This window comes from Carex rostrata, chromosome 9 (assembly GCF_964058835.1).
Source record: "Carex rostrata chromosome 9, lpCarRost1.2, whole genome shotgun sequence".
Taxonomy (NCBI): Eukaryota; Viridiplantae; Streptophyta; class Magnoliopsida; order Poales; family Cyperaceae; genus Carex; species Carex rostrata.
Window position 1 is genome coordinate 550,819 of NC_135926.1, and position 27,459 is coordinate 578,277.

At 33.9% G+C, this 27,459-nt stretch overlaps 2 protein-coding genes across 2 annotated transcripts; one reads left to right on the top strand and one right to left on the bottom strand.

Moving 5' to 3' along the window:
* Window positions 1-5,036: 5,036 nt before the first annotated feature.
* LOC144559684 (putative metallophosphoesterase At3g03305) lies at window positions 5,037-9,234 on the bottom strand. Its single transcript, XM_078308785.1, has 4 exons — window positions 8,842-9,234; window positions 7,549-7,790; window positions 5,576-6,976; window positions 5,037-5,193 (listed from the first exon to the last, which is right to left on the bottom strand). The coding sequence occupies exons 1-4, from the start codon at window positions 9,125-9,127 to the stop codon at window positions 5,077-5,079; spliced, it is 2,046 nt and encodes a 681-aa protein (XP_078164911.1). The 5' UTR covers window positions 9,128-9,234; the 3' UTR covers window positions 5,037-5,076.
* A 14,656-nt stretch (window positions 9,235-23,890) lies between these two features.
* Window positions 23,891-25,459, top strand: LOC144559177 (UDP-glycosyltransferase 76C4-like). The gene is made up of 2 exons (XM_078308159.1): window positions 23,891-24,429; window positions 24,531-25,459. The coding sequence occupies exons 1-2, from the start codon at window positions 23,964-23,966 to the stop codon at window positions 25,412-25,414; spliced, it is 1,350 nt and encodes a 449-aa protein (XP_078164285.1). The 5' UTR covers window positions 23,891-23,963; the 3' UTR covers window positions 25,415-25,459.
* The last annotated feature ends 2,000 nt before the right edge of the window (window positions 25,460-27,459 follow it).

Consider the following 27,459-nt stretch of genomic DNA (forward strand, 5'->3'; position numbering starts at 1 on the left):
AGTTGCGATAATATATTTGTAGCATTTAAGAATAGGGAGCATCTAGCTATCCCCGTAACAATTCCTCATTTGATTCCCCAGTCATAAACTACTTCAATAACTACTAACTACCTAGGGGGACTACTTACTATTTGGGGACCACATAATATTTGAAAGATTTTACAACTGGCGCGCGCAAGTATTCATCTATAATGCATCAAGTATTCATCTATAACACAACAAGTATTCATACCTAATATATCAAGTATTTAAAAAAAAAAAATTGGACACGTTTTTAGAGGTGAGATTTGTTTTTCTTCGTTCAATCTAATCAATATTTCTGACGATCGGTGAGAAATTTTACAAATCTAAAATCACGAATGTTTTTGACATAATTTTATCTTTAAAATGAGATCCATAATGATATACTTTTGAGTTGTCCGTTGTACAAGTATTCATCATTATCGAGAAAGTATTCATCCTCGTCGTGCAAGTGTAAATATAGAAACTGAACACATCACTCATTCATCTTTTACACGTTTTTAGATGTGGTTTTTTTCTCCGTTCAATATAACCAATATTTCTGACGATCTATGAGGAATTTTGCAAATCTAAAACCACGAACGTTTTCTACACAATTTTATCTTTCAAATGAGATCCGTGATGACATACTTTCGAGTTGTCCATTGCACAAGTATTCATCTCTTATCGAGAAAGTATTAATCCTCATCGTGTAAGTGTAAATATAAAAACTGGATACATCACTCATCCATTTTTTATATGTTTTTAGAGGTGAGTTTTTTTTTCTCCGTTCAATCTAACCAATATTTCTGACAATCTGGGAAAATTTTTGCAAATCTAAAACCACGAACGTTTTCTACACAATTTTATCTTTCAAATGAGATCAATGATGACATATTTTCGAGTTGTCTATTGCACAAGTATTAATATCTTGTCACGCAAGTATTCATACATAAGATATTAAGTATTCATTTATACACATTGAAGTATTCATTCATATATCTCTATTTTTTTTCAAAATTTGTTTTTATGTCATTTATTTAATACGCAGTGGCCTAATTCACCATTAATAAAGTTTTGTTCTTTGCAAAACTCGCTACTTCATGAGGAAGAGGAACATAAACATGAAAAAGATTAATTGCATATACATATACAAAATTATTTTGATACGATCGACAGTGACGGATCTGACCCGGTAGAGACGTGCTCTAGTATTCATTCAAACACATTGAAGTATTCATCATACACGTTGAAGTATTCATTCCTGGCAGAGGCGTGCTTGATTAGGATGGAGTGACGGATGATCTCCGGCAGAACGTTCGCTAGAGCAGGAGCAGCAAGCATAGAGGGAAAAAACCGAGGTGAAAGTGTAAGAGGGAGAGAGCTTATTGTATTTATCATTTCGAGGTGGGAGAGGGATGAGAGCTTATCAATGGAAAAACAGAGGTGGAGGAGGAGGTGGGATGCGGAGGTGGGAGAGGGAGATAGAGGCAAAGGTGAGGTGAGGTGAAGGTGAGAGAGGGAGGTGAGAGGCGGAGGTGGGTGAAGAAGATGGAGGTGAAAGAGGAAAATAGAGGTGGAAGAGAAAGGGAGAAAGATGAAAGAAATAAGGACAGTGATAACAATCCCCGCAGGTTTATCCCCGCATATACTGCCAAAAAAAACATGGGGGAACCGCTCAATCATTAATGAGCGTTTAAAAAACTGCGGGTATTTAACTTGAAGCATTAAAGTATTTGGAAGCGTCTAATTGTCCACAGCTTTGACTTACGCGAATACTGTAAAATTACTTCTACATGCTATATAATTATACAATATATCACATAAAATATATCAGTTAATCACAAAACATCCAGCAACTATTTGAAGTGGTCCCATGATAGTTAGAAAAAGATTGCAACTTGCACAACAGGACAAAATAAATGTACTTTCAAACTGTACTTTCGGAAATTACAGTTATAGGAAGTTATTAGCAGTTAAAGTTAGTTATTAGCGATTATTGGCAGTTAGAGTTAATTATTAGCGTCCGCACTGGGTTGAATCTTGTATACTGTAAAATTGAATCTTGTATACAGTAAAATTTTTAATTGAATCTTGTATACTGTAAAATTGAATCTTCTACACAGTAAAATTTACAATTGAATCTTGTATACTATAAAATTGAATCAACAGAACTGTAAAATTGAATCTTGTATACAGTAGAATTTTCAATTGAATCTTGTATACTGTAAAAATTAAATCTTGTATACAGTAGAATTTTCAATTGAATCTTGCATACTGTAAAATATATACTGTAAAATTGAATCTCGTATACTGTAAAATTTTCAAATAATACTATAAATTTTCAATTGAATCTTGTATACTGTAAAAAGACAGATAGAAGTGGATAAGGTTGTGGACAAATGGTGGACAAAACCCAGTGGACAGAAACCTTTTCTCAAAGTATTTACCTTGAATTTGTCAGGTATTAAACCCTATGCAATGATCTCTATTTATGAAAGAATAAATCAATCCATTAATTGTCCCCGCACAAAATTTCCTTTTTTTTTGAATTGTCCCCGCACAACTGGGAACCATTAAACATGGGGGGACCGCTCAATCATTAATGAACGTTTAAAAAACTGTTAGTATTTAACTTGAAGCATCAAAGTATTTAACTTGAATTTATCAGGTATTAAACCCTATGCAATGATCTCTATTTATGAAAGAATAAATCAATCCATTAATTGCTCCCGCACACAATTTCTTTTTTTTTTTTTGAATCGTCCCCGCACAACTGGAGACCATTAAATAAACAATCCTCTCACCCAATGATAAATACTTTGAGACATAATGATAAATACTTTATGTTACATGGGTAAATACTTAACATTATATGGATAAATACTTTATGTTACATGGATAAATATTTCTTAGGCATACTTGCAACTTTCAGTAAAACATCAATGATAAATACTCTCATGCATAATGATAAATACTTTATGTTACATGGATAAATACTTTGTATTGCATAGATAAATACTTCTCAGACGTAATTGCAACTTACGGTAAAACATCAATGATAAATACTTTCAGACATAATGATAAATACTCTATGTTACAAGGGTAAATACTTCTCAGAAATAATGATAAATACTTTTTTGAACATCAATTAACAGATAAGCATTTATTAACAGTGATTGTTATTAGATAACAGTATAATTAATGCGCAGATTATTTTTAAAGCAATAATTAACGCGGAAATTGTTATTAGAGGAATGCATAATTAATGCGGGGATGGGAGTGGGGGGTTCTTATAATTAGTGGGGGGGGATAAAAGGAAACTTTTAGGGAAATTAGTGGGGGGATAAAAGGAAACTTTTAGAGAAATTAGTGGGGGGATATATGGCAGTTAAGGAAGAAAGAGAGTGCGGGGAAAATGGGGGGATGGGAGTGGGGGGTTTGTTATAATTATTCAAGAAATAAAGGTTGTTAGAAATAGTAGTTATAATTATAGTTAAAATAGAAAGTTAGTTGGGAGATGAAATGAGAGATGAATAGATGAGAGATATTATAATTACCCATATTACGAATCGTCCGCTAAATTTTATTTCTCTAAATGCTAAAATATTGTCGCAGCGCACAAAGAAAAATAAGATTTTTAGAAAAAATAAATCCAAACAGTAGAGTCACGACAATAGTACGATTCTAATTTGTTGAGATTATATAAATAGCTGTCCAAAATCTATGTAATTTTTAAAATTTATATATAAAGAATATATATTTAGTAGATTGTATAACTAAATTTGTGAAGTAATCACCGTGTTCTTGTTATTTTTATATTTTAGTTTATCGAATTCAACACTTATATTATACCAATAGTTATATATTCTAATAACAAAGGATATCTAGTGCAGTGGTAGATGACAATTTTGAGAATCAAAGATTTCCAACCTTGCTTCTATAGCAGGAGAATTAATTTTTAGCATTAGTGTTGGAACTATTATTTGAAAATTAAAAAAATTGTCTTGCAGATTCGGATATGGATATTCACCTTCATGAAATTATCTGTATCCGTCATTATTTCACTATGTGCAAAAAATATCAATATCCACAATTATTCGTATGCGTTTAATCCAAATTCGAATAATCTCCGAATACAGAGCGGATTATCCGTATCCGTTTACACCATTCATGATCTATAATTTGTGAAATGAAAGAACTCTAAGCAGGTATATTCTAGATAACATTGACACTGGTTGATATCTTGGTCATAACTTCGCCATATCAGACCGGATTGAGATGGGACTAAAATCTCTTAGAAAGCTCATAAATATATATGTACAAATTTGATGTTTAGAGCTAGTGTGCAGAATCTGATTGCATTATGGTCAGAGAAATATATATATTATTTTTTGAGTGAAAATTTGAGATCAAATTACTTAACTATTTAATATTCACAAATAATTGTTCTTTTTAGATTTCAACTTTTCAAGTATGTAAATTTTTTTCACGAATAACATTGTCTTTGTGAATATATCAAACTCTAATACTCATCATGGTCAGATAATTAATTGAAAGAGAATGTTCCTAGACCAAAATTCATCTCGATAGTCTTGACACTTGTTGGTATTTCGGCCAAAGATTTTCATATCAAATACAATTGAACTGAAATTAATATGTTAGAAAGATCACAAACAAATGCACGATTTTGATGTCGAATTAACTTAAAATAATGAATCCAAATTGTTACAACCGATCTACTTTATGAATAATATATTTACATATCAAATTATTATTTTTCCAAATTAATTTAATAAAAATAAACATATTAAAATTAACCTATAAACCTTTTTTCTTTTGACAGCTTGATTTAATGCTAAAATTAATTCAAAATTTTCTAAATTTGACATGCAAAAATTTATCACTTGTGAAGTATAAATTACAACAATTTGGATTCCTCATTTAAAATCATTCCAATAAATTTTTGGGGTCATGGTGAGCTTCACGACGCCCTAGTTCTACCCTACACGCACCATGGAGAGCCAAGAACAAACTAAGCTACAACTGGAGAAATCGAATTTAATGGGTTTAAATTTACAGGATCATAGTATTATAAATGGATACAATAAATAACAAAGGGGGGCCCCATGGGAGGGCCAGTGACATGGCAACAGGTTCAAATCCATAAGCCAGCATCAAATTTAAGCAGATCTGTTGAAGAAATTGGAAATAATTTCAGAGAATGTTTGCAGAAAAGAACGTAAATTAGAAAAATTCAAATTATGACAACTGATGAGGATCTTTGTTTCCTACTTCAAATGACTCTAGACCAACAACTGCATTAACAATTGATACTTGTTGACCGTCAGTTTTGCTATTGTTACAGCTGCACAATTTTGGGTACTCCAAAAGGCTCATTTGTTGAAACAGATACTAACATCTCATGTGAGGCAGATTTGCACTAAGAGGGTAAACGGTATAAATCGGGTTTACCACACACATCCGGACACACACACACACACAATTGATACTCGTTGACTGCCAGCCACTGCCCAGTTGCATTTCAAAAAATAAGAGAGAGAGAGAGAAAGACCTTAAAATGCATCACACAAACAAGTCCAGAGGCCGCCAAAAGTGTCTTTCTACCCCATTTCATTGAACAAGGGCTACATCTCTCTCTCTCATACAAGCAAACCCTACCTTGCTGGGCAAAGAAGCCATGTATAAGAAGCATCATTGGAGCTACCACACAATACAAAAAAGGCAAGGTTATAACCATAACATCTACTTTCCCAATTCCACCATATTCCAATAAGCTCTTCCCATTTTTTATTCTCCATCCAGATAGGTACATTGGAGTAATTTCCCCGTTCTCAGACATAGCATAGCCCCATAACCAGGGCATATATATCAACCATAAGAGGTAAGTTACCATGGAAAACCAAATGAATTTATTCCTTGAACCTTCAATAAGGTATGAAATAAAGGGATGGTACCTACTGCGGTAAGTTACACTTCTCTGAACAAAATGATACATCACCTTTGGGATGGTTAGTAGCAGTATCAGAAACCCCAAATTGCTCCATAGCAGGAAACTATAGACATCCTCCCATCGAACTCCCAATAAAAGATACTTGAAGAAGTGAAATGACTGAATAGCCCCTCTACCTTCAACTGAGAACGGTCTTCTCTCACTAGAAATCTCCCTGCCATCAGAATTGCTGACAAAAACTTGTACCCAATAGCGAGTCGGATTGTCACTCGTGTAACTCTCTGCATTCCATTTGGCATGAAATAATGGATATTGGTACTGGTATAGGTTGTGACCCGATTTAGATAGCAATGGTATCTCCTCAACTACTTTAAATTCACGAGAAGAGTCAAAAACCCTAGCAGTCACGTTCAAAACACCTTGTGAAGAGAAAATGAGGGCATTTATGTCATTTCTGATCAATGCACCACCTGATTCTTCTAGATTCATGCTTCTTGAGTCAGTTGGGTATGTGATTAAGACTCTGGTGTCAAACCCTGATTTGTAATTTGAAAGCCTGAAATCCGTAAAAGAGACTGCCCCTTTGTCAATTGAGAGAATGCGAGCAAACCTATTCTCCTTCCAATCCCCCAATTCCCACTCCCAGAAACTTCTCAATAGCTTTTTCTCTTCAATTCCATCAATTGTTATCTTATGAAGCCACCATAATTTACTGCTCATCTTCGCATGGAGGTGACCACAAATATATGTCGAAAAAGAATTGTTGGCAAATACAATTTGGTAAGTTTCCCCTTTGGGGGTTGAAGCAGTGAAGGAAAGGGGGAAGTGGCCGAAAGCAATTTTTGTTGCAGCAGAATTCTTGTACTTGTCGTCAAATTGTAGATCAGAGTTTATAAATTGAACTGTTTCGTCAATTGGATGTCCGAATAAGTTGGCAGGACGGCGAATCCCGATTTGCATAGAGTCGTCTATACCAAGGAAAAGGTATCTTGTATGATTTGTCTACAAAACACTGAAGAAAATTGTTAGTCACATGTGTGTGCACACAGACACACACACAAAAACACACAGAGAAAGTGGAAATTTGGTATTGCATTGATCGAGTAATCTGTCCAACTTCCAACAGAAAAAGTAACCTATTCTAGAGAGAGAGAGAGAGAGAGAGAGAGGTGGAAAGTTTTTTTCTTTTGTGTGTGCTAGCATATATGGAAAAGACGAAATGAGAGGATCTTTTCAGGAAGGGTATTTTTGTCAAGAACAGTGGCTGAGCAGATAATGAATGATGGAAGACTGGTTGAAATATTGCAACTCTGGTATGAGAAACAACCTAGTACCTGATCCTTATTAGGATACTAGTATATAATTAGGATTTCTATACCGATTTGGTTGTTGGGTTTTTGCATAGTTGTTTTTTGTCCAAGTTATATTCTTTCCTATTTACTGTAATAGGAATGTAGTTGAATAGGGCAAATGCAATCTGCCTAAACAATGATGTAAGGATGTTGTTTTACACTTAATATACAACTGGCAGCTGCTGCCAGTTTTTTTTTTTTAAAAAAAAACAGAGAGCATACTACGAGAGAGATGCTGTATATGTCAGCTGTCCTGTTAAGCTCTGCATTGACACTATACTTGGAGAAAAAATCAAGCTCATGGCTAACATAAGGAACACCATATTTATCATGATTTCCTCTTATATCAAATATTCTGGCCCTTTCAATACCACTTTGTAGTACAACTTCATTCATAACATTACGATATGCAATCCATTCTGACTCGTCCTGTCTCGAGCTTGTCTGGGCCTTGGATTTAGCATCTAAATACCCAGAAAAAAGAAGGGGTGAATAACTAAGACTCGAGTAAAGTAGGCACATGGTACCAATCAATTCAGGTTTGTATAGATTGAATTGCAGCACTTGCTTAATATCAGTGCAAATTCAGCCCTAAAATATTTATAAATAAATGTCATGCAGAAAATAACTTCTCAAAAAGAAAGATGAATTACTGAGCAGCACATGATGAAAATAGCATGTTGTGATTCAATACCTGAGATTTCATCTTTGCATGAATTTGGCTTCAATTTTAACAGACAAATAACAAATGACGAATTCAACATGTTATTTGAAAGGGACAATTTAGGTGCCCAATTTTATGGCCGCCTTTTGCAACCCATTATTTTACAATTACGGTAAATGAACTAGCATTTGACCTAGAAGTTAATAGTCAAATAATGTTATATTACTGAAACTACGTCATTTGATCTCAATCACCACAATGTAGGCCGAGCTACTTTATTTATAGGAGATTTTTCCACTCCAATCAATTACATTAATTAGCCAGTTAATAATACCAAATTTTGCAATTTGTTAAAGAGGAGGGTTCAAATGCCTCCATTTTTTGTGCCTCCATCATGCCTCCATTTTGAAAACCTTAATAATTCAAAATTTAAATCCATTTTGAAAACCTTAATAATTCAAAATTTAAATCTTAAAAGACAAAATAAAACCGTTGGATATGATCTTCATTATTTTATCTATGCACGTGTAAAATATTATGGCATTTCAATTTTATTTTGGTTGTCATCAAGAGCTTGTAAAAAACATACTAACTTGGATAATTTTTAGACGTTGATTTTTCAACTTATTGATTCACATAGAAAAAAAATTGAAATGTGATAATTTTTTATGAGCATATAGAGAAAATAACATAGATTAAGTTTTAAATTTTGAGTTATTAAAGTTTTAAAAAATGTAGCCACGGTGGAGCCGTGGAGGCACAAAAAATAGAGGCATTTGAACCTATACCAGACTTTATACAACTTTTCTACCTATAGCAGAAGTACAGAATTTCTTAACTATGCAAATTACCAGTGATATCTCCGGTGATAAGCAACAGTGCCGGGCGGATGACACCGAGCGCCGGAGCTAGAAGTGTTGCCAGATCAGAAGCGCGCTCGGGGTAATACTTACTGAGGTGGAGGTCTGAAATTTGCATTATCCACGCCACGTCACCATCCACCTGGAAGGTCTCCCGTGCCACCGTTGCATGGTCCGCCTCTCCTCGTATCAAGAGAGAAGAAGGAGAAGACAACGCGAAGCTGAAAATGAGGATGAGTAAGTGTAACAATCGAAAAAAAAGAGCCCTGGAGCTCATTGAGTGAAATTTGGTGCAATTTGGGGAAAGAATTTGGTTAATTTTTTGTTTCTCCAGAGTTGAGAGGAGGAACCGTGGAAAAAGCAAAGGAGGGGTTAATTTTCTCTGTATCCTTCAACGCTTCTTCAATTTCTTACCCCTTTACTCTTTCTTATATTCAATATACCTCTTAACTCAGGATACAACGCTTCTTCAATTTCTTACTCCTGTACTCTCTTTGTTATATATATCCTATAAAATTAATTAGTCACATTTAAATGATATTAAAATCTATCTTTTCCAATTATACCCTTGTCTTTACTTATAAAGGTTTGTATGCTTTTACCAACAACTTAAATATATAAACTTGTAGAAGCTCGAATTAATAAACTTCATAATGACGTTAAGTTAACAATTGTTAGTAGCTTGAATAAACTTGTAGGCACTTTATCATTGAATAAATTTGCAATTTGACCGATATATTGATGCCATATGAAACTTCGCAATTAACAAAAAAACTTATTTCACAATATAAAAAATATTTTAAATTAGAGGTGCAGTACACAGTAGATTATCACGTGAACGTGAGCACAAAAAATAAATAAATAATTGTTGTACATAATTGCCTTTATAGATATTTTAATTCCCTAGATAATGATATTACATGTGCAAACATTAAAAGTTAAAACCCTTAGATTGACTGATCGTGCCATCACTGCCATGGGCTCCTCCAAATCGACGGCCTGCATCGAGATTAAGCCACGTTCAAGGGCTTACACAGAAACAGCAGCGAGGCTTTATTGAATATAACAAATAGTGCAGGGGTAAATAAGATATTGAAGAAGTATTTGAGGACACATACAAAATTAACCCTACATAATTTTTACATAATTTATGTTGATATTTTTGACGTATTCCAACTCAAAGTATATATATAAAATAAGCGCATAAAAGATAAATTAAATCACAACAAAAATTAAGCAACGAATAAAGTTAATTAAATTGCATCAAATATTGAATTTACAAACTATATCCCTAAGCAAGTAAAATTAGTCACTCATCGATGAATAAAAATGCACAAATAATTCTAGAAAAATATAGCATCTTGCAAAATAATAATAAGTAATAAAAAGATATATAATCCATAAATCCTTGTTACGAGCCTTCACATTATAAGCGGCCATTTTTATTAATATCCCTAAAAAAAAACTTAATTTTAAAAATGCCCCTGTGTGCAACTTTTTTTTAAATATGCCCTGACCGCCTGGACTTCGGGCGGCCCAAAAACCCTGTGAGGCGCCAGGCCCTGGGGCGCCCCATAAGGCAAGTGAGGCGCCAGCCCCCAGGGCGCCCCATGGTGTTTTTTTTTTTTTTTTTTTTTTTTTTTATATAGATCTTAGTATTTTGATTTGAAGAATTTTGTGAAGAAAAACGGATTAATCTGGACCGCACATCTTAATGGGTAATTTGACTAATCTGGACCGTCGGTTAAAGGATTTTCATGCAATTGACTTCTCTGAAAATAAAATTCTCCGGGATAAACAGAGCGGTGCTTCGTAGCCTCAGACAACGCTCGCAGGGGGCTGCCGCCCCCCTGCCACCCCCCGCATACATACACATACACACATACACACATACACACATACACATATACACATATACATATACATATACATATACATATACACACATACATATACATACACACATACACACATACACACATACACACACACACACACACACACACACACATACACATACTCATACACTTTTGCTTTAGTCCATACTACAATTATAATTTGACATATACATATACATATACATATACATATACATATAATATATACACATACACATACACATACACATACACATACACATACACTTTTGCTTTAGTCCAAAAAAAAAAATAAGAAGTTAAATCAATTATGCACAATTCATTGAAGAAATATATTTTTTAACTAAATATTGAAGAAATATATTTTTTAACTGAATATTGAAAAAATGTACCACTGATTCAGTGAACCAGATATAATTTTTACAATTAACAAGAGCCAACAACCATTATATTATTTTTGTTGTTTTTATTTATAATAATGCAGCGCACATACCAAAGAATTAAAACAGAGCACATATGGATAGGATCGATGACGTGTCATGCGGATAAGGACGAATCTAAAAAGACCCGAATATCCTCGGCCCGAATACAAATAATATTCGTATAATTATTCTGAACAATTATATTTCTTGCGGTTGTTGATTTCGGTAACTTATACAACGTGTCCTGCACATTTATAAATTAACCGGTTAACTTTTATACAACGTAACGTGTACGTTTATAAATTAACCTTTGTTTTTGCTTTGTCATCCGTATGACATTTATATATTAATTATAACAAGTATAATTAATTATAACCATCTTACTATTGATCATAACCAATTTATAATCAATCACAATAAGATTCTCCGATTAACTCCTATATGGTGTGACCCAATCACAATAAGATTCTCCGATTAACTTCTATAATCATGAGCGGCATCTGGCAGTATACATCATGACCATCCAATTACACAGATTCTCCGATTGTCAAATCTCTTGATTAGAGGGAAGTCGATTTCCCTTCTAGATCTCTTGGAAACAACCTCTTCGATTGAAGCGCCTCTCCACCTCTTGGTTCACCTTGAACCTAAACAACAAACTAGCACACCTCTTAGATAGATAGATGTGAAGTTTAGAGCTTAGATCCAACCACCTAGCAAGAAGAGATGAGAGATGAGAGATGAGAGCCTCCCTTCAAAGTTTCGGCCAAAGGGAAGGGAAAAACGTGGCTGCTCAAAGGGGCTGATTTTGGCAAGTGTTATAGGCAGAAAATTAGCATATTTTTCTCCCAAATGAGCCCCCTTAAATAGGCAAAAGTTAGGGCAACCCTTTGTATAAGGTTTGAATCAATTACACAAATGCCACTAGCCTTGTTTAGCCATCTCATGCTCTCTTTAATCTCATCTTATGGTTGGTTCAATAAATTAATTTATGAACAAATAATATTATTCATATTATTATATTATACAATATTTATATTATTCTTATAATGTATTCAAACATTATACCAAATAATATTTGCATAACTTCATAAATTTATTTATGATCTAAACATGTCTTTTTATGACATTTTATTTTAGCATTTCATTACATGTATTTTATTTTATACATCATTATGAAATGTAAAATACTTATTGTTTCTCTTCAGTTGGTGTGACTGTATAGAGGATCTATGTCATCTTGGCAATAATATAAAAATTTATATTATTGACTATAAGAGGTTCTATCATTACATTATAGTTATCAAAACGACATAGTAATCATTTACTCAATCCACTAATTTTGTGTCTATCCTTGTCACATGATATTATGAATAATATGCAAAATAGGATCATGTCATTTTTGCATTATATTCGTTTTCTTGGTCTCTCAAGTGAATTATAATTATAACTACATCAGTTATATTGCATGCGATATAATTCCACTTTACCAAGGGGTCCAGTAATATCATAACTCAAATTGAGGGACAATGATAATATTAACATATAGATGTCTCTCGCACAAGTTGTACACAACGAACTGCTATTTTATTCCTATCATAAGATAATATTTAAATAGCAATCACATTATATGCTTCTCATGTGAAAAATCTACACATCTCATATCTAAGATTGTAAAGACACAATGGAAACATTAATGACACAAAACACAATCCATATAATGTTCCATTCATTTAGGTCATGTTCAATATATAAAATACACATTTTATATATTCATGTAATTAAATGATAATCCTTTATCAACATTTATAGAACTTCAATGTACTTTAATCTACATGACAATCTTCCTCGGTAATTAATGTTCCTCCTTAATTACCACGATTGTGAACTTATTTAGTGATTAAATATTTCTCATCTTAGGAGTTCTATGATTCAAGACCAAAAGCATCTTCTTGAATACTTCCAAAGATATAACATATAAATCTCAAAGAACAAGAATAATAATATTCGTAATAAAATCATGAACAACACATATCCTTCAATCACGATCCTTCAAAACACACATCCTTCAATCACGATCCAGTAAACAATTTACTTGTGTCAGTTCTTTTGTCTCATAGCTATCAGATTAGTTTCAAGGTAGATGTGTGTCATCCTTGCAAACTTAATCTTTTCTTGATCTTGAGCAGATTATCAAATATAATTACTCTTGTAATTATACTGCTAGCAGATAATCTTACTCTATCAAGGGGCCCAGTGATGCTATAGCTCATATAAAATACGAGGGACAAATAGTATTCTTGGTAAACTATCACTTCCTCAGCTAAGCTATACATATGAAAAAGCTACCGTTATGACTGCTTTTTACGGACAGCGCTAGATAACAATCACACATATATATTTCTCAGTGGGAATGATAAATACCTCATACTTTAGAACCTGACACTGAATGAAAACATAAATGACACCTGAATTTCACCTTTTATTCAAAAATTAATTAGAATAAGGCAAGAAACCAGCTATCCTGGAAAAGCAATTTGAGTCTTTCAACATTCAACATTTTTTTTGGGAAAAAGGCAAATAGCCCAGTTGCATTACCAGTAAAGTAGTACAGCTCTTACAACAAATTCAATGAAACTTAAACCCAAGAAAACTAGGTACTGAAACACATCTGGCTGAGAACATATGCAGCAGCAAGGTTTCTTATTTTATTTTATTTTTTATCATTTGGCTGAGCAAATACGCACTCAATCTCTAATCCCTCAAACTTATTTTATTTTTTATGTATATGTATATGTATGTGTGTATGTATATATTATATATATATTATACATATATTATAAAAACCATAATAAATGCCAAGTTCTTAATGTTATGTATGTGGGCCTGATTCTAGGAGTATGCGGGGGGTGGCAGGGGGGCGGCAGCCCCCTGCGAGCGTTGTCTGAGGCTACGAAGCACCGCTCTGTTTATCCCGGAGAATTTTATTTTCAGAGAAGTCAATTGCATGAAAATCCTTTAACCGACGGTCCAGATTAGTCAAATTACCCATTAAGATGTGCGGTCCAGATTAATCCGTTTTTCTTCACAAAATTCTTCAAATCAAAATACTAAGATCTATATAAAAAAAAAAAAAAAAAAAAAAAAAAAACACCATGGGGCGCCCTGGGGGCTGGCGCCTCACTTGCCTTATGGGGCGCCCCAGGGCCTGGCGCCTCACAGGGTTTTTGGGCCGCCCGAAGTCCAGGCGGTCAGGACATATTTAAAAAAAAGTTGCACACAGGGGCATTTTTTAAATTAAGTTTTTTTTTAGGGATATTAATAAAAATGGCCGCATTATAAGTGCAACACCTTTCGTTCGTTTCCGGTCACCACCAGACTTTTTTTTTTTTTTTGATAATTTCTGACAGATGCTGCCAGGTCTGTATTTATACCAAATATCAGTAAAAATTACAAAAAATAAGGAATTGTTATTCTCCATCATTCATCCTCGCACTACAAACAATTAAAAAAGAAAAAAAAAAACTAAAAAGCTAAGAGCCAAAAACAACTCCCTAAGTTAGCAAAGTAATTGAGATAAAAAAAATCAGCAAAACATCAACCATAGCCTCCCTTCTGTCAGTATCCTTTCAACCAGTATTTATGGATGTCTCATTCCACCTCTAAATATACGTTCGTTCCTCTCTTTCCACAGGGTCCATACGACACAAACAAACCACATATATAATCCATGCATGTTATCTCATCTCCATTGGAACTGTTTTTGTAAGCTGCTAATGAATTATACCATATCGATTCAACTGTCCCACCTGGTCTGAATAGTTGAAAACCAAGTTTAGAAGAGACCAAGTACCAAACATGTACAGCATAGGGACACAGAAAAAACAGATGTAAAGAAGATTCAATCGGACAGTTCTGACACATAACACACGTACCCGAGAGTACAATGAATCCTTCTTTTTCTTAAAACATCTTGCATCAATGTTCTTCCTCTTAAAAGCAAGTAAGCGAAAATTTTTGTCGTTCTTGGACATTTTGCTGCCCAAAGTTTTTCAAAACCCCACCTGACCTTTCCCCCTTTAAGAAGCATGTCATAGGCATTTTTTGCAGAGTAGATACCTGATGAGCTCCTCTTCCAAACCAAGTAGTCTTGTCCTGTGCTAAGGATTGGTACCAATTCCAGAGAAGGAATTAGTTCTCTAATGTTAGGCATAGCTTCAGCTAGGGAAAGCTTCTTATTATCGGGTTTAAGGAGACCATCAGATCGTTTACTATGTTAATTGAAAAGATAATTTCCTTTCACGCTTTTGGAGGTTTAAATAACCCTCTTTTGGGGAGTTGGAACGAGTGTTTTAAAATGCGTCCGCATGCACCGTATATGCTTATGCAGTGGTCTTCTACATATAATTTCATGCAGTCAAGTTCATGCGGTTTTGAATATACATGCACATATATGATCCATGCGGATTTGAAAAAAAATCTAAAATTTATTTTACGTTGGAGGAGATTAGAATCTATAATATTTATAATATAGTAAAGAGTACAAACCACTAGACTAAATAAGTCTTTAGATATAAATTAATTTTATTTTATCTATATTTCTTTAATAAATCATAGTAAAACTGCATATGTACTTTTGCATACAAATCCGCATATGCAACCGCATGTCGCATATGCAGTATGCAGTGCCTTTTACATGCATGAACAAAACTGTATTTTAAAACACTGGTCGGAACAGTGAGGTTCATGTTTAACAAAATTGAAAAGTGATTAGAGAAGTTTAGAAAAGTGGAATCCGTATCACCACAGCAACTTGAGGTTCAAGTGATATATCTAGGCCGGAACCGGATTGAGATAGATTTGACTGAGATTATTCTGCCTCAGTACCTGAGGGCTGAGGGACTCGGACTCAGAAAAGTGGAGAGGAGGCCCATCAATATACTTTTTACGGCCCACAAAAACAAATACATGTTGCTATTTCGATTATAACTTTTGAGTGAGTCTATGCTACTATGCATATCACGGGAATGAGATATGTGTCACTGAAAACATGTTCGGTCGACATAAAAACATATATAAGAATATGTAAGAAATTATGTTCGATAGGATAAAAATAGTTTCCCGACTGTGCATTAGTTCCTTTTATCAGAAAAAAATTACTTCCGTATTTATTCTAGGAGTAGGATTAAAATTAATGCCTCTTTATTTTTGTGTCCCAATTATATATGCCTTACTTTCTTATTTGTTTTAAAGCCCAAATGATCGTAAAATTTGTTTTTGTATTCCTTTGCATGATTTTACGCTAGCCTTATCTCCAAAAGGACGAAAATTAGTCAGAAATAAAAGTTTTCTGAAATATTATATTATTTTTTATTGTACAAATTCTAAGCCTGATGAAACAACTGAGATTTTGTTCAAAAATCGAATCGGTGAAAATAACGACCAATAACATATATAGATGATACAATTTGTATGTAGAGAGTGTGTGTCTAAATAAATTTAGAATTATATACATAAAAAAACAAAAGAAAAGATGCATAGAATCAGAATATTTGATGATTTGATTGGAAAGCTGATATTCAATTCGAAATTTCAGATTGACTATAGATGTCATTTAAGAAACATTATTTGTTATTTTGTTATTTAGTCTAATTTTTTTATGAAAATATATTATTTTGAGTTTGTATGATATTTTTTTGTTCTCATATAATATAATTATATTTCCGTGCAACATACGGACACTACCGACCATATATTAAGTTCATGACCTCTAATATTTCTGATGTTGATAGTGTAGAAACTTTATTTGCGCATTCATTAGCAAGGTTCTAAATAGCGATTATAGCGGCATAGCGGGGAGACCAAAAAAAAAAGCTATTGCGAATAGCGTAGCTATAGCGGAAGCTATCACACATAGCGATTTTTCCCTTTCAAACTTTATATTATATATTTCTACTAATTATCAACATAATCAATATTAGAGAATTTATGTAACAACTAAATGACAACTAATCTAAGTTTATACTTTTTATCAATTACGCAAATAAGAATGAAAAAAAAATCTAAAAAGTAACATTATTTAATAGTTTATACTTCATAGTATTACATATTACAATAGACAAAGAGCAATTAATTTTATAAGGTAAATAAAGTCAATATACATATTTAAACATTTTATAATTATAATAATAATCAAAATCAGCTTTCAATTAAAACGAACGATAATAATTTTACTAATGAATACTATAAAAAGAGTAATCAAAATGAATAATTAGTATTTGAATATTTCTCGATATAGAATGATAAAATAAATCACAAATAAAAATAGAAGCATATAGTTTGGTTTAGTATACTTATCGTAGAAAACCATGTAGCATTAGAAATAAGAATAGAAGTACAGAAGTCCATATAAATTGCAAAAAAAATCATGTAGCATAGCGGTAGCTATAGCGGGTCTCATATAGCGGTAATAGCGGTCAGCTATTATAGCTATAGCGGTCGTAGCTGAGTTAGCGCAATTTTATCTCATAGCTTAGCGTTTATGGTCCGGAAAAGCTATAGCGCCGCTATAGCTAGCTATTTAGAAGCCTGTTCATTAGTAATACAATTTTAATAGTCACTATCAAATTCTAAAAAAAAATTTATTTGCTCATCACTTGCGTCATATTTTTTTCTCTATGCTCTTTTCCTCTTCTCTAATATTTAATAATTTTGTTAGGCGCAACACAGTTCAGCACTAAATTTTATGTTTTTTAAAATTATTTTTACTATTTTTTTATATAGATAAAAAATCAATTGATCTGAAAGTCATGGACCATTCATAAACAATAGGGCCATGTTTGGTTGTGGAGTAAGAGGTGGAGTAAACTCCTTACTCCACGCTTAAGGAGCCAAACGAGAAGTAACATAGGCGGTTTAAGATGAAGTAAGATTTGAGCTAAACCGGAGTAACTTACACCATCTAGAGAGGTGGTTTAGCTTACTCCACCAAACATGATTAACTTACTCTGGTTTAGCTTGGAGTAAGAAATTTAATCCGATTTAACTTTTACTCCACAACCAAACATGACCTAGGTTTCTATACATCTAGAAAATAGTAAGAAAATTCTAAAAATATAAAATTTAATTTATAAGTATATATTTATATGGAAATTACGTTAAAAATTTGAATTGACTGTTAGAATTTTAAAAGGCCAGTATGGACCGATCTACGCTATGAATAGTACCATAGCCTCACTCTTTAATTATTATAGAATACACGTACCATGGCTATTATAAAATTTGAACTTAATTGCTGTGGATGCACACTTATTTTGTTTAGTATTTGTGAGAAGTTAAGTAAAACAATTAGGATATTTAAGAGATTATCACTTGAGAGAGTAAGTATAATATTTATCTTATGCAAAAAAGATAATTTTTATATGAATTAGTTATAAATGATATCTATTACGACGAATTAACCGCACAATTTTAAAATTATGTCAAATGCAAACTTTGCTGACTACAGTATTTTTTATTTATCGATATTCTTCCTTTTAATTTTTTTATTTTTAAAATTTTTCCAGAGATTGTGAAATTGTGACAGATAATCGAACTTTCTACTTTTGAGTAACAATTAAACCGTCTTATGACTTTTTTTTCTAACCAACTATGTTCTTTCAATTTTGAAACAACCTTTTTCGAAGACAAAATTAAATATCTTAAAATATTAATTCCTTGTTCCCTCACATTCTAATGATCACATAAGAATAAGGGTGAAAACGGTGTAGATTTAATATTCTTTATATTAGAAAAATTGGATGTGGATATATGATATTCAAATATTAGTTAGATATAAAAACTAAACATTTATATTTTAATTTTGATTGTTATTGATGTTTTATGTGTAAAAAATATGTCGGAGAAGGAATATGTAACATGCAAGTCTTTGTTCCACAAATGCATGCAGGGTTAAGTCAGCGAATTTCTTTTGTTCATATAAATTAATAATAAAAGGACGCAGAGAAACAAAAAAGAGTGAGGACTTGCAATATCTTTTAGAAGATCGAGAATATATAATAGTTCTAACTAAAAAAAAATGGAACAAATTCAATAGTCCTGATATAAAATTTTATTAATTTTTTGCCACACATATTGAAAATTTGCTTAAGGTTTGAAGTAAAAAAAAAAATGGATTGGGACCATTATGGAAATTTTCAAGTCAAGCCTTAACGGGGAGGTTTGATTAGTAGTGTGGCTGATACGCGAAAGCGCCAGTCACTGTGATAGGATTAGAAATCCTCTTACAACAACTGAAAACCAACATCCAACCAAAATAAGAATAAAAACGGATTGAAGTAACAATGGTGTGCCGAAATCCTAGGAATTAGCATCTCATTTTGACTACTATATTTATCTTTTGATTTGAAAATACGAAGTTGCATCTTTGATCACCAACAACTCTCAAAATTTGATTTTGTCTAGCCCTTCAATGGGTCATGATTTGATTGTTCAAGACCGATAATTTTATTCTCTATGGATCGACACTTGATTATACTATTCGATAGGATCATACACTTGTGATCTGATAAGAAGTACAAATGAGTTTATAAATTTAAAAACAGTGACATGAAAATCTCCATCAGATCACAAAGGCAGTGTTGTTGTTGGTGCATGAAGAACCCAACCTTGATGTTTGTTTTATGGATATATATTCTAAAATGAGTATACTACAGGTTTCGTATTTTTCCATGACTTTATCATATTTTTATGGTTGTTTTGGACTGAAATTAGTTCACTTGTTCTATACCATATTTTACTGTCAGCTTATTTTTTCATTTTTGTTACAATTAAATGATGCAACTTATTTGAGATCTTTTTACACAGATTTGGAGTTTGATGCCAACACTCTTAATTGATCAAGTATCAAAATTTTACACGCATGTCTAGCTTTAGTAAACAGTGATGCAAAGTAAAGGGGTAGTAAAGTAAATATGCAGTAAAAGATGTATTTTTAATCATTTTAGAAGTCCAACTTCAAAAAGAACTAATAAATAGTTCAAAAATCCCATAAATATAAAATTTAGGTCCATTATTGTGTATGTTTTTATGTGCTTTATTGAACTGTGTAATTGGATTTTTCATTTGGATTTTCCATTATTGGTTTTGTTTGGTTTTCATGCTGTAACAAGCATGGCCTTGGTTTGTTTGACATGGGAGCATACCGGCCGTTTACCACATTTATCAGACCTGGTGACCATGGATCAAATCATCAACTCAAAACTCAAAACTCAAAAGGGAGATGTAATGCTGTTTTTGCATTGTAGACCTTGTATCTTTGCATAACTCTTTTCTCACATGCTCTCATTTAGAATAGTAGTTTTAATTAAGTAGTGATCATAAGGCAATGGATGACTGATTCGATCTGATGGTAAGGAGAAGGGTTATGACATTGCAAAAATGAAGAAAAGTGATGACTGCTATAGTGTTAGAGTCATAAGTATTCAGTTACGTACTCTCATTAAACTTATGCATGACTGAGAACCGTTGGTCGTACGTGTGGGCTCATCACTTGCGTAATACGCGCGTGCACGATATTTATTTGCTCACGTCTTTCTGATGTAGATAGTGTTGAAACTTTATTTTGAAAACTCAAAATTAATTTCTAACATATATTTACTTAAATTCTTTATTCGTATTTTCGTGATATTTGAAATTATAATTAAGGGTTAATATGAAATTATAATATTCTTAATTGTTGACTATTAGACGGGTAACTATCTTTTATTGATATTTTTAATAATAGTCTACGTTACTACCGTTCATCGCATCGATCGTTTGAATGCGTTTATTAATTAAATCATTTCTATTTAACCTTCACCGATTAAACAGAATAGAAAAGATTATATAAATAGATAGTATACACACACATATATATACATCCATGCATACATGCATACACATATACATACATATTAACTCTTCCCCTTTTGATCACTTCACATTATTTTATTAAATTTGATTTATACAAGGTATTATAGAGTTATATATTGTTAGTCACTTTTGTATATAATTGTGTTTTAGAAAATGACAATTTTAGATTACTTTGATAGTGATTTCAAATCTTACATTATAGAGATAAAATATACTTGAAGATAACATTTTATTTATACATACACGATCCGAATTATCCTTTCAATTTAGTTTAATTTAATTTTAATTTATTTAAGTATTCCAATTTTATGTAAATTTACTCCAACTATCTCAAGCATAACAATATTTTATCCGAAATATTTGTTTTCTTGTTTTAATTAAATATCCAACAGACAGATGCTATTTAGTCGTCTAAGAATTGATTATATTCGTCAGAAAGAAACGTGGCTGCATGTTGCACCAATCAATGGGTCCGGATCCCCTAAAGTAACTCAATCTTTAGATTTTAGATTGGAACCATCCGATTTAAATTCGTCGTTCAAGATTGTTTTACAATTCAAATTCATTTTTCAGATAGATTATTGCAGATTTAAATCAGACAATCCCGATTTAATTCAAAGGTTGAATTAATCCACTGGATCTGAATGCCCAGTAAATCGGTGTCAGTTACCTAACCAAGTTAAAAAGATTACGGAATCTATTGTTAAATTTGTCTTTTTTTCTATTGACTTTGACTATTCTAATAATGGAGTCTGATAGGCGGCTTATTATTTAATATTAAGCACGTTTCCACAATCTTTCTATGTATATCTTTTAGGATTAATTGTTTAGCAATATAATGAGAGTAAAGATATTATCCACAGTCTCCTAAGAGCTTGCTCCAGAAGGAGGGACGCAGAGGGAAGGAACGGCAAGGGAGGTGGAAAATCTCAAAATCTGGTCAGTCCATATCTCGTCCCCTGCTCCAGAAGAGGAGAATCCGAGAGGGAGCGAAGGGGAACGAGAGGGAACAAACACTGTTCGGAGGGGAGAGCCAACGCAGTTTTGGATGAAATCTGTCACTCCCGAATCGGGGTGTAGATTTTACTGTTACGAGGGTAGCCTCCCCCGCTGTCCCCTTCCCTCCATTCCCTTTAATGAGACGATACTGGAGCACAGCCTAATAGTTCCCGCTCCAACTCAGTTATCTAATAAACTTTATTTATATCTAAAAAAATAAGTAATTTAAAAATAAGAACACGTCTCTCCTACCTCATCACTTCTTACAATCGATACCTCACTGCTCTCCTCTCCGATCTCAAAGTTTCTTCATCGTCGACCACAGGAGAGCGTGGTGCACCGTCGAGATCCGGTGAGGAGAGCGTGGTGCACTGTTGAGAACCGGTGAGGAGATCCGGTGCGTTCCGGCACAATTTTACCTCGTCTCCGATGAGATTCGGCGGGAAGAGCGTGATGCATCGTCGGAGGGGGTCCATGCTAGCCCAACGAAGGTTGTCAGAGTGCAACATATGAATACTTCAGTAGTTAGATATACATACTTCATGTTGTTAGATATGGATAATTCATATTTACATTAATTAGTTATAAATACTTCTATAGTTAGATATGAATACTTCATTAGTTAGATATGAACACAATATACTTACCATATAAAAAAAAAACTTTTTAAGTGAATTGAAAAGGTGTCTTAGAATAGGTGTCTCAGAGGAGGTGTCTAATTTTGAATTGTATAAATTACTTCGTACATGTGAATACTTCATTAGTTAGATGTGAATACTTCATTAGTTAGATATGAATACTTCATTTTCTCAACATATGTTATCAGTAATAAAGATTATATGAATACTTCATTAATTAGATATGAATACTTAATAATTAATGGTCTCCAATCTTGGCAAATGTTACTTTCAGGCAGTTACGGTTCCCAATCCAGGCTGTCAGACGTCGTCAGTGGTCCCCCCTGGTTGTCACTAGTCCCCAAGATTAATGGTCCCCTCCAGTTTTTGTTTACAGATAATAAGTATGAATACTATAAATTCGTAGGTATGAATACTATACTTTTTGACGATGAATAAAATCACGTTAGCCCTGCTCATTGGCGGTAGTTGTCACGTGCGCGTCAGTTAGTGGTTCCCTGTTGTACTTTTTTTTTTGTCTTTTAGCGCGGAAAACAGATAGAGAACTGAATGGTGGGTACTGTTAGTCGTTCCCATATAATAAATATAGATAGAAGAGTAACATATAAGAAAAGTGCAATTAAAGAACGTTATTTGAAAAAGTGATGAAAAAAATGGTTATTCGAAATATCGTTTTTCTCTTCTCTAATATTCAATATTCTTTGAATATTAAGAAAGTGCCTGTTTAATAGTATTTTTATAACACAAATTGTGTTTAGTAATAAATTTTGCGAAAAATAATATCACTATTATCAGAATAGTGCAAAAATACAAAATTACAAGCAATATATTGGCAATCACCATTAAAAGTTTGAAACCCATAGGACCCAAAGTGAATTTATGAGTGTCTTATATATATATATATATTTTTTTTTTCATTTGTGTTCTTATGTATAGTTAGATAAGCATATTTATAGCAGATTAGTTCTGTGTTCTCTGAGAAAATACATTTATAATATTAATTTGTTAATTATGACAAGTTTATTTAATAGTCACTGTTACAGTGTTATTGTTATCAAGTTGAATGCTCCTACAGCTCGTTTCTCATTTATTTGATTCTTTTTCAGTGTATGCAACAAGTCAAATTGCAGAGCAGAGCAAGATATATATGTGCGTCCGTAGCATCTCTTTGGCTATAATTGCAATTAACCTCCGTTCTCAGTCCAAGCTCCAAGCCTCCAGGGATCAATCAGCAATTCAAATAGCATTACATATAGACTATAGTTATGGGAAAAAGAGTGCTATTGTTTCCACTGCCTTTTCAAGGCCACATTAATCCCATGTTAGAAGTCGCTGCACTCCTCCATTCTCGCGGCTTCTCTATCACCATCTTTCACACTAGCTACAACTCCATCGATTCCACCAAATATCCTTTGTACCGCTTCATCTTGGTCGAAGATGGAGGAATATCAGGCCGGTTCAGATCTGTGGTTGGTGACGCCATGCAGCGAATAACAGCTTGGAACAATAATTGTGAGCAGCTATTTTATGATTGTTTGACAAGCGTTCTTTCTGAAAAAAATGAAGAGCCCATTGCGTGCTTGATCCGGGACACACACTGGTACAACTTGCAATATCTTGCAAATAAGCTTGGAGTTCCGACTCTGGTACTTAGGACAGGTAGTACAGCCACTCTAAATTGGTACATGACATTTCCTCAGTTAATCCAGAAAGGCTTCATACCAGTGCAAGGTTAGTATCTATTTCCTGCTCAACAATAACAGCGCGCACCATAGACTCCAACATGTTTATTATTGTAATTAATTGTTCTAGTCCAATTCATATTTGAACAGAGTCACAGTTGAACATGCCAATAATTGAACTTGCCCCTCTCCGAATGAGGGACTTGCCATGTCTTCCTGATTGCAGCCACGAAGTGTTACGTGACTTATTCACACACGCTATCGATGCTATAAGAGCATCCTCGGGGGTCATTGTAAACACTTTCGATGCCATTGACAGTACAGAGGTAGAGAACTTCCAAAAAGAAATACCAATTCCTGTGTTTTGTATCGGTCCTCTCCACAAGTTCACTCCGCCGGCCAGAAGCAGTTTGCTAGATCCAGATCGTAGTTGCCTAGACTGGTTGGACATGCAATCTGCTGGCTCTGTGCTTTATGTGAGTTTTGGTAGCCTTGCTTGCATGAACTTCGAGGAGCTCATTGAGACTGCTTGGGGTTTGGCTAACAGTGACCAACCATTTATTTGGGTGGTACGACCGGGTTCAGTCCTCGGAAAGGACAAGGTTGATTTGCCTGATGGGTTCATTGAGGCAACAAGTGGCCGTGGAAAGATAGTTAGTTGGGCTCCACAACAGGAGGTATTGGCACATGCCGCAATTGGTGCATTCTGGACACATAATGGCTGGAATTCGACCATCGAGGCTATTTGTGAGGGGGTCCCCATGATCTGTCGGCCCCAGTTTGCCGATCAGATGGGGAATGCTCGATATGTCATGCATGCTTGGAAGGTTGGCATCGAGTTAGAGGGGAAACTAGAGAGAGGGAATATTGAAATGGCGATCAAAAGGTTGATGAGGGAGGATGAAGGTGCTGAAATTAGGCAAAGAATGAGAGCTATGAAACATGAAGCATCTCTTAGCATTAAGAGTGACGGGTCTTCTTCTATCAATATTGACAAGCTTATCAGTTTCATATCGTCCTTTAAGATACTTTAATGCTTCTCATGAAAAAATGTTTTTACTTGATTATTACCAAGCTTACATTATATATTTTTCCAGCTTTCTACGAAACTTGTTCTTATTAATTTCCACCAGCAGTACTACACAGAAGATAGCTTTGCGAGCTAAACTCATTCAATAAGCTTTGATGCAAGCAAAATTTATTTTAAATGGTGAATTCATACATAATCTTTTCATGTTTAGATATTGATTTTAACGAAATGTTAATTAGTTAATAACCCCGACAAATAAGCTCAATTCCCATCTCTTACTGAAGCGATTTAACGGTTTAACCGTTTAACCTGAACCCGTCCCTTTTTGGATAAATTCGTTTTGAGAGGCCCAACGTACCAACGTTTTATGACCTTTATTAAAGCTTAGGCCCAGCGCTAACAGTTTTCCTAAGTTCATAGATTGGTTTAATTGTGAATTCCAATCAAATGGTTAAATTAAATGGCTGTGAGCCTGTGACTTCCATTTGAAATAACTCTTACCACCAGAGGGTTTTATTCTATATCGACAGTGAAATTACAAATCTTCTTCAAGTCTTCATCACTATTAGCATTTAGCAGCCCCACGTGTATAATTCCGATTGGAACCTCCGACATTTTCTACCGATTTTCTACGAACTATAAATTAAGAATCTTATTTAAGACGAAGAGAAATGCAGACATCCGTGTGGTGAGTTGGAATACAGAGGCAGAGCGGGTAAAAAATAGTTCCGCTTACATTATTTGTGTCTACAATTGCCACATAAGAAGGACAACACGTGAAGGCCAAGAAATTATGTGGACTTGTGGGTAGGGGTGAGTAAATTACTCATAACTCGTGACTCGTTCATTAAAAACTTATTAACAACTTGCTCATTACTCCAACTCGCTCATGTTTGCTTATTAAGAATTTGCCATATTCAATCTCTGCCACAAGTTGTGAGTGCATGTAGAAGATTGCGAACGGGTAGTACCCGTTTTGCCCGGCCTGTACCCGTTACCCGAGGTACCTGTACCCGTGCCCGGGTATAGGCGGGTAAACGAGTACGGGTTTGAGACGGGTAGGGTACCAATATTTGGGAAAAAAATCCGCCCAATCCGTACCCGCCTTATCCGTACCCAAAACCCGCCTACCCAGACCCGTTGTACCCGTACCCGCACCCATTTACTCGAATACTTTACCCGCTCTACCCGCATACTTTATCCGTTCTACCCGCACCCTTTACCCGCTTACCCGTTTACTTTTAAAATTCAAATTTTGAAAAAAATTTGCCGCCCTACCCATAAAAACAGTAAAAAATAGAAAAAAAAAAAACAAAAAAAAAAACAAAAAAAACAAAAAAGGAAAAAAAAAATAAAAAAAAAAACAAAAAATAGGAAAAAAAAAACAAAAAACAGTATTAAAAACTGAAAAAAATCAGACAAAAAAATACTCGTACCCTACCCGAGGTAACCGTTACCCGTATCCGAGGTACCCGTACCCGTTATCCGAGACGGGCACGGATATGAAACGGGTAGGGTAGATTTTTTAAAAAATTACCCGACCTACCCGTACCCGCCCTACCCGTTACCCGTTCCGGGTTTACCCGAGGTACCTGTACCCTACCCGAGAGTAATCCACTAAGTGCATGCACTTCGATAGGCCCGCACGACAAGATCTGTATCTTCCGAGGTACTTAGAGGGTGTAAACAGTTGGATATGGATCGGATAGTGATTTTACCGTATATTTATCCATTATAATTTTTCAGATACGGATTGGATATTAAACGTTACAGATACGGATCGGATATCGGACGGATACAAATATTTTTCATAATTAGTTTATTGGTTACAAAACATCTATTATATTATTAAAATATTAATCATTAATTATGTCATAGTGTTATATTGTTCATCAAAATATATATATAGAGAGGTGGGCTACGGTGAGTTGCGAAGTAAAACGCGTTTCTACTTCATGCCGTATTTTTATTTTGAAAGTCCAAACGACCGATCCGAACCGTTAGATGTTTAATCCATATTGAAATGTGCTTGGAGACCAAATTTTACAT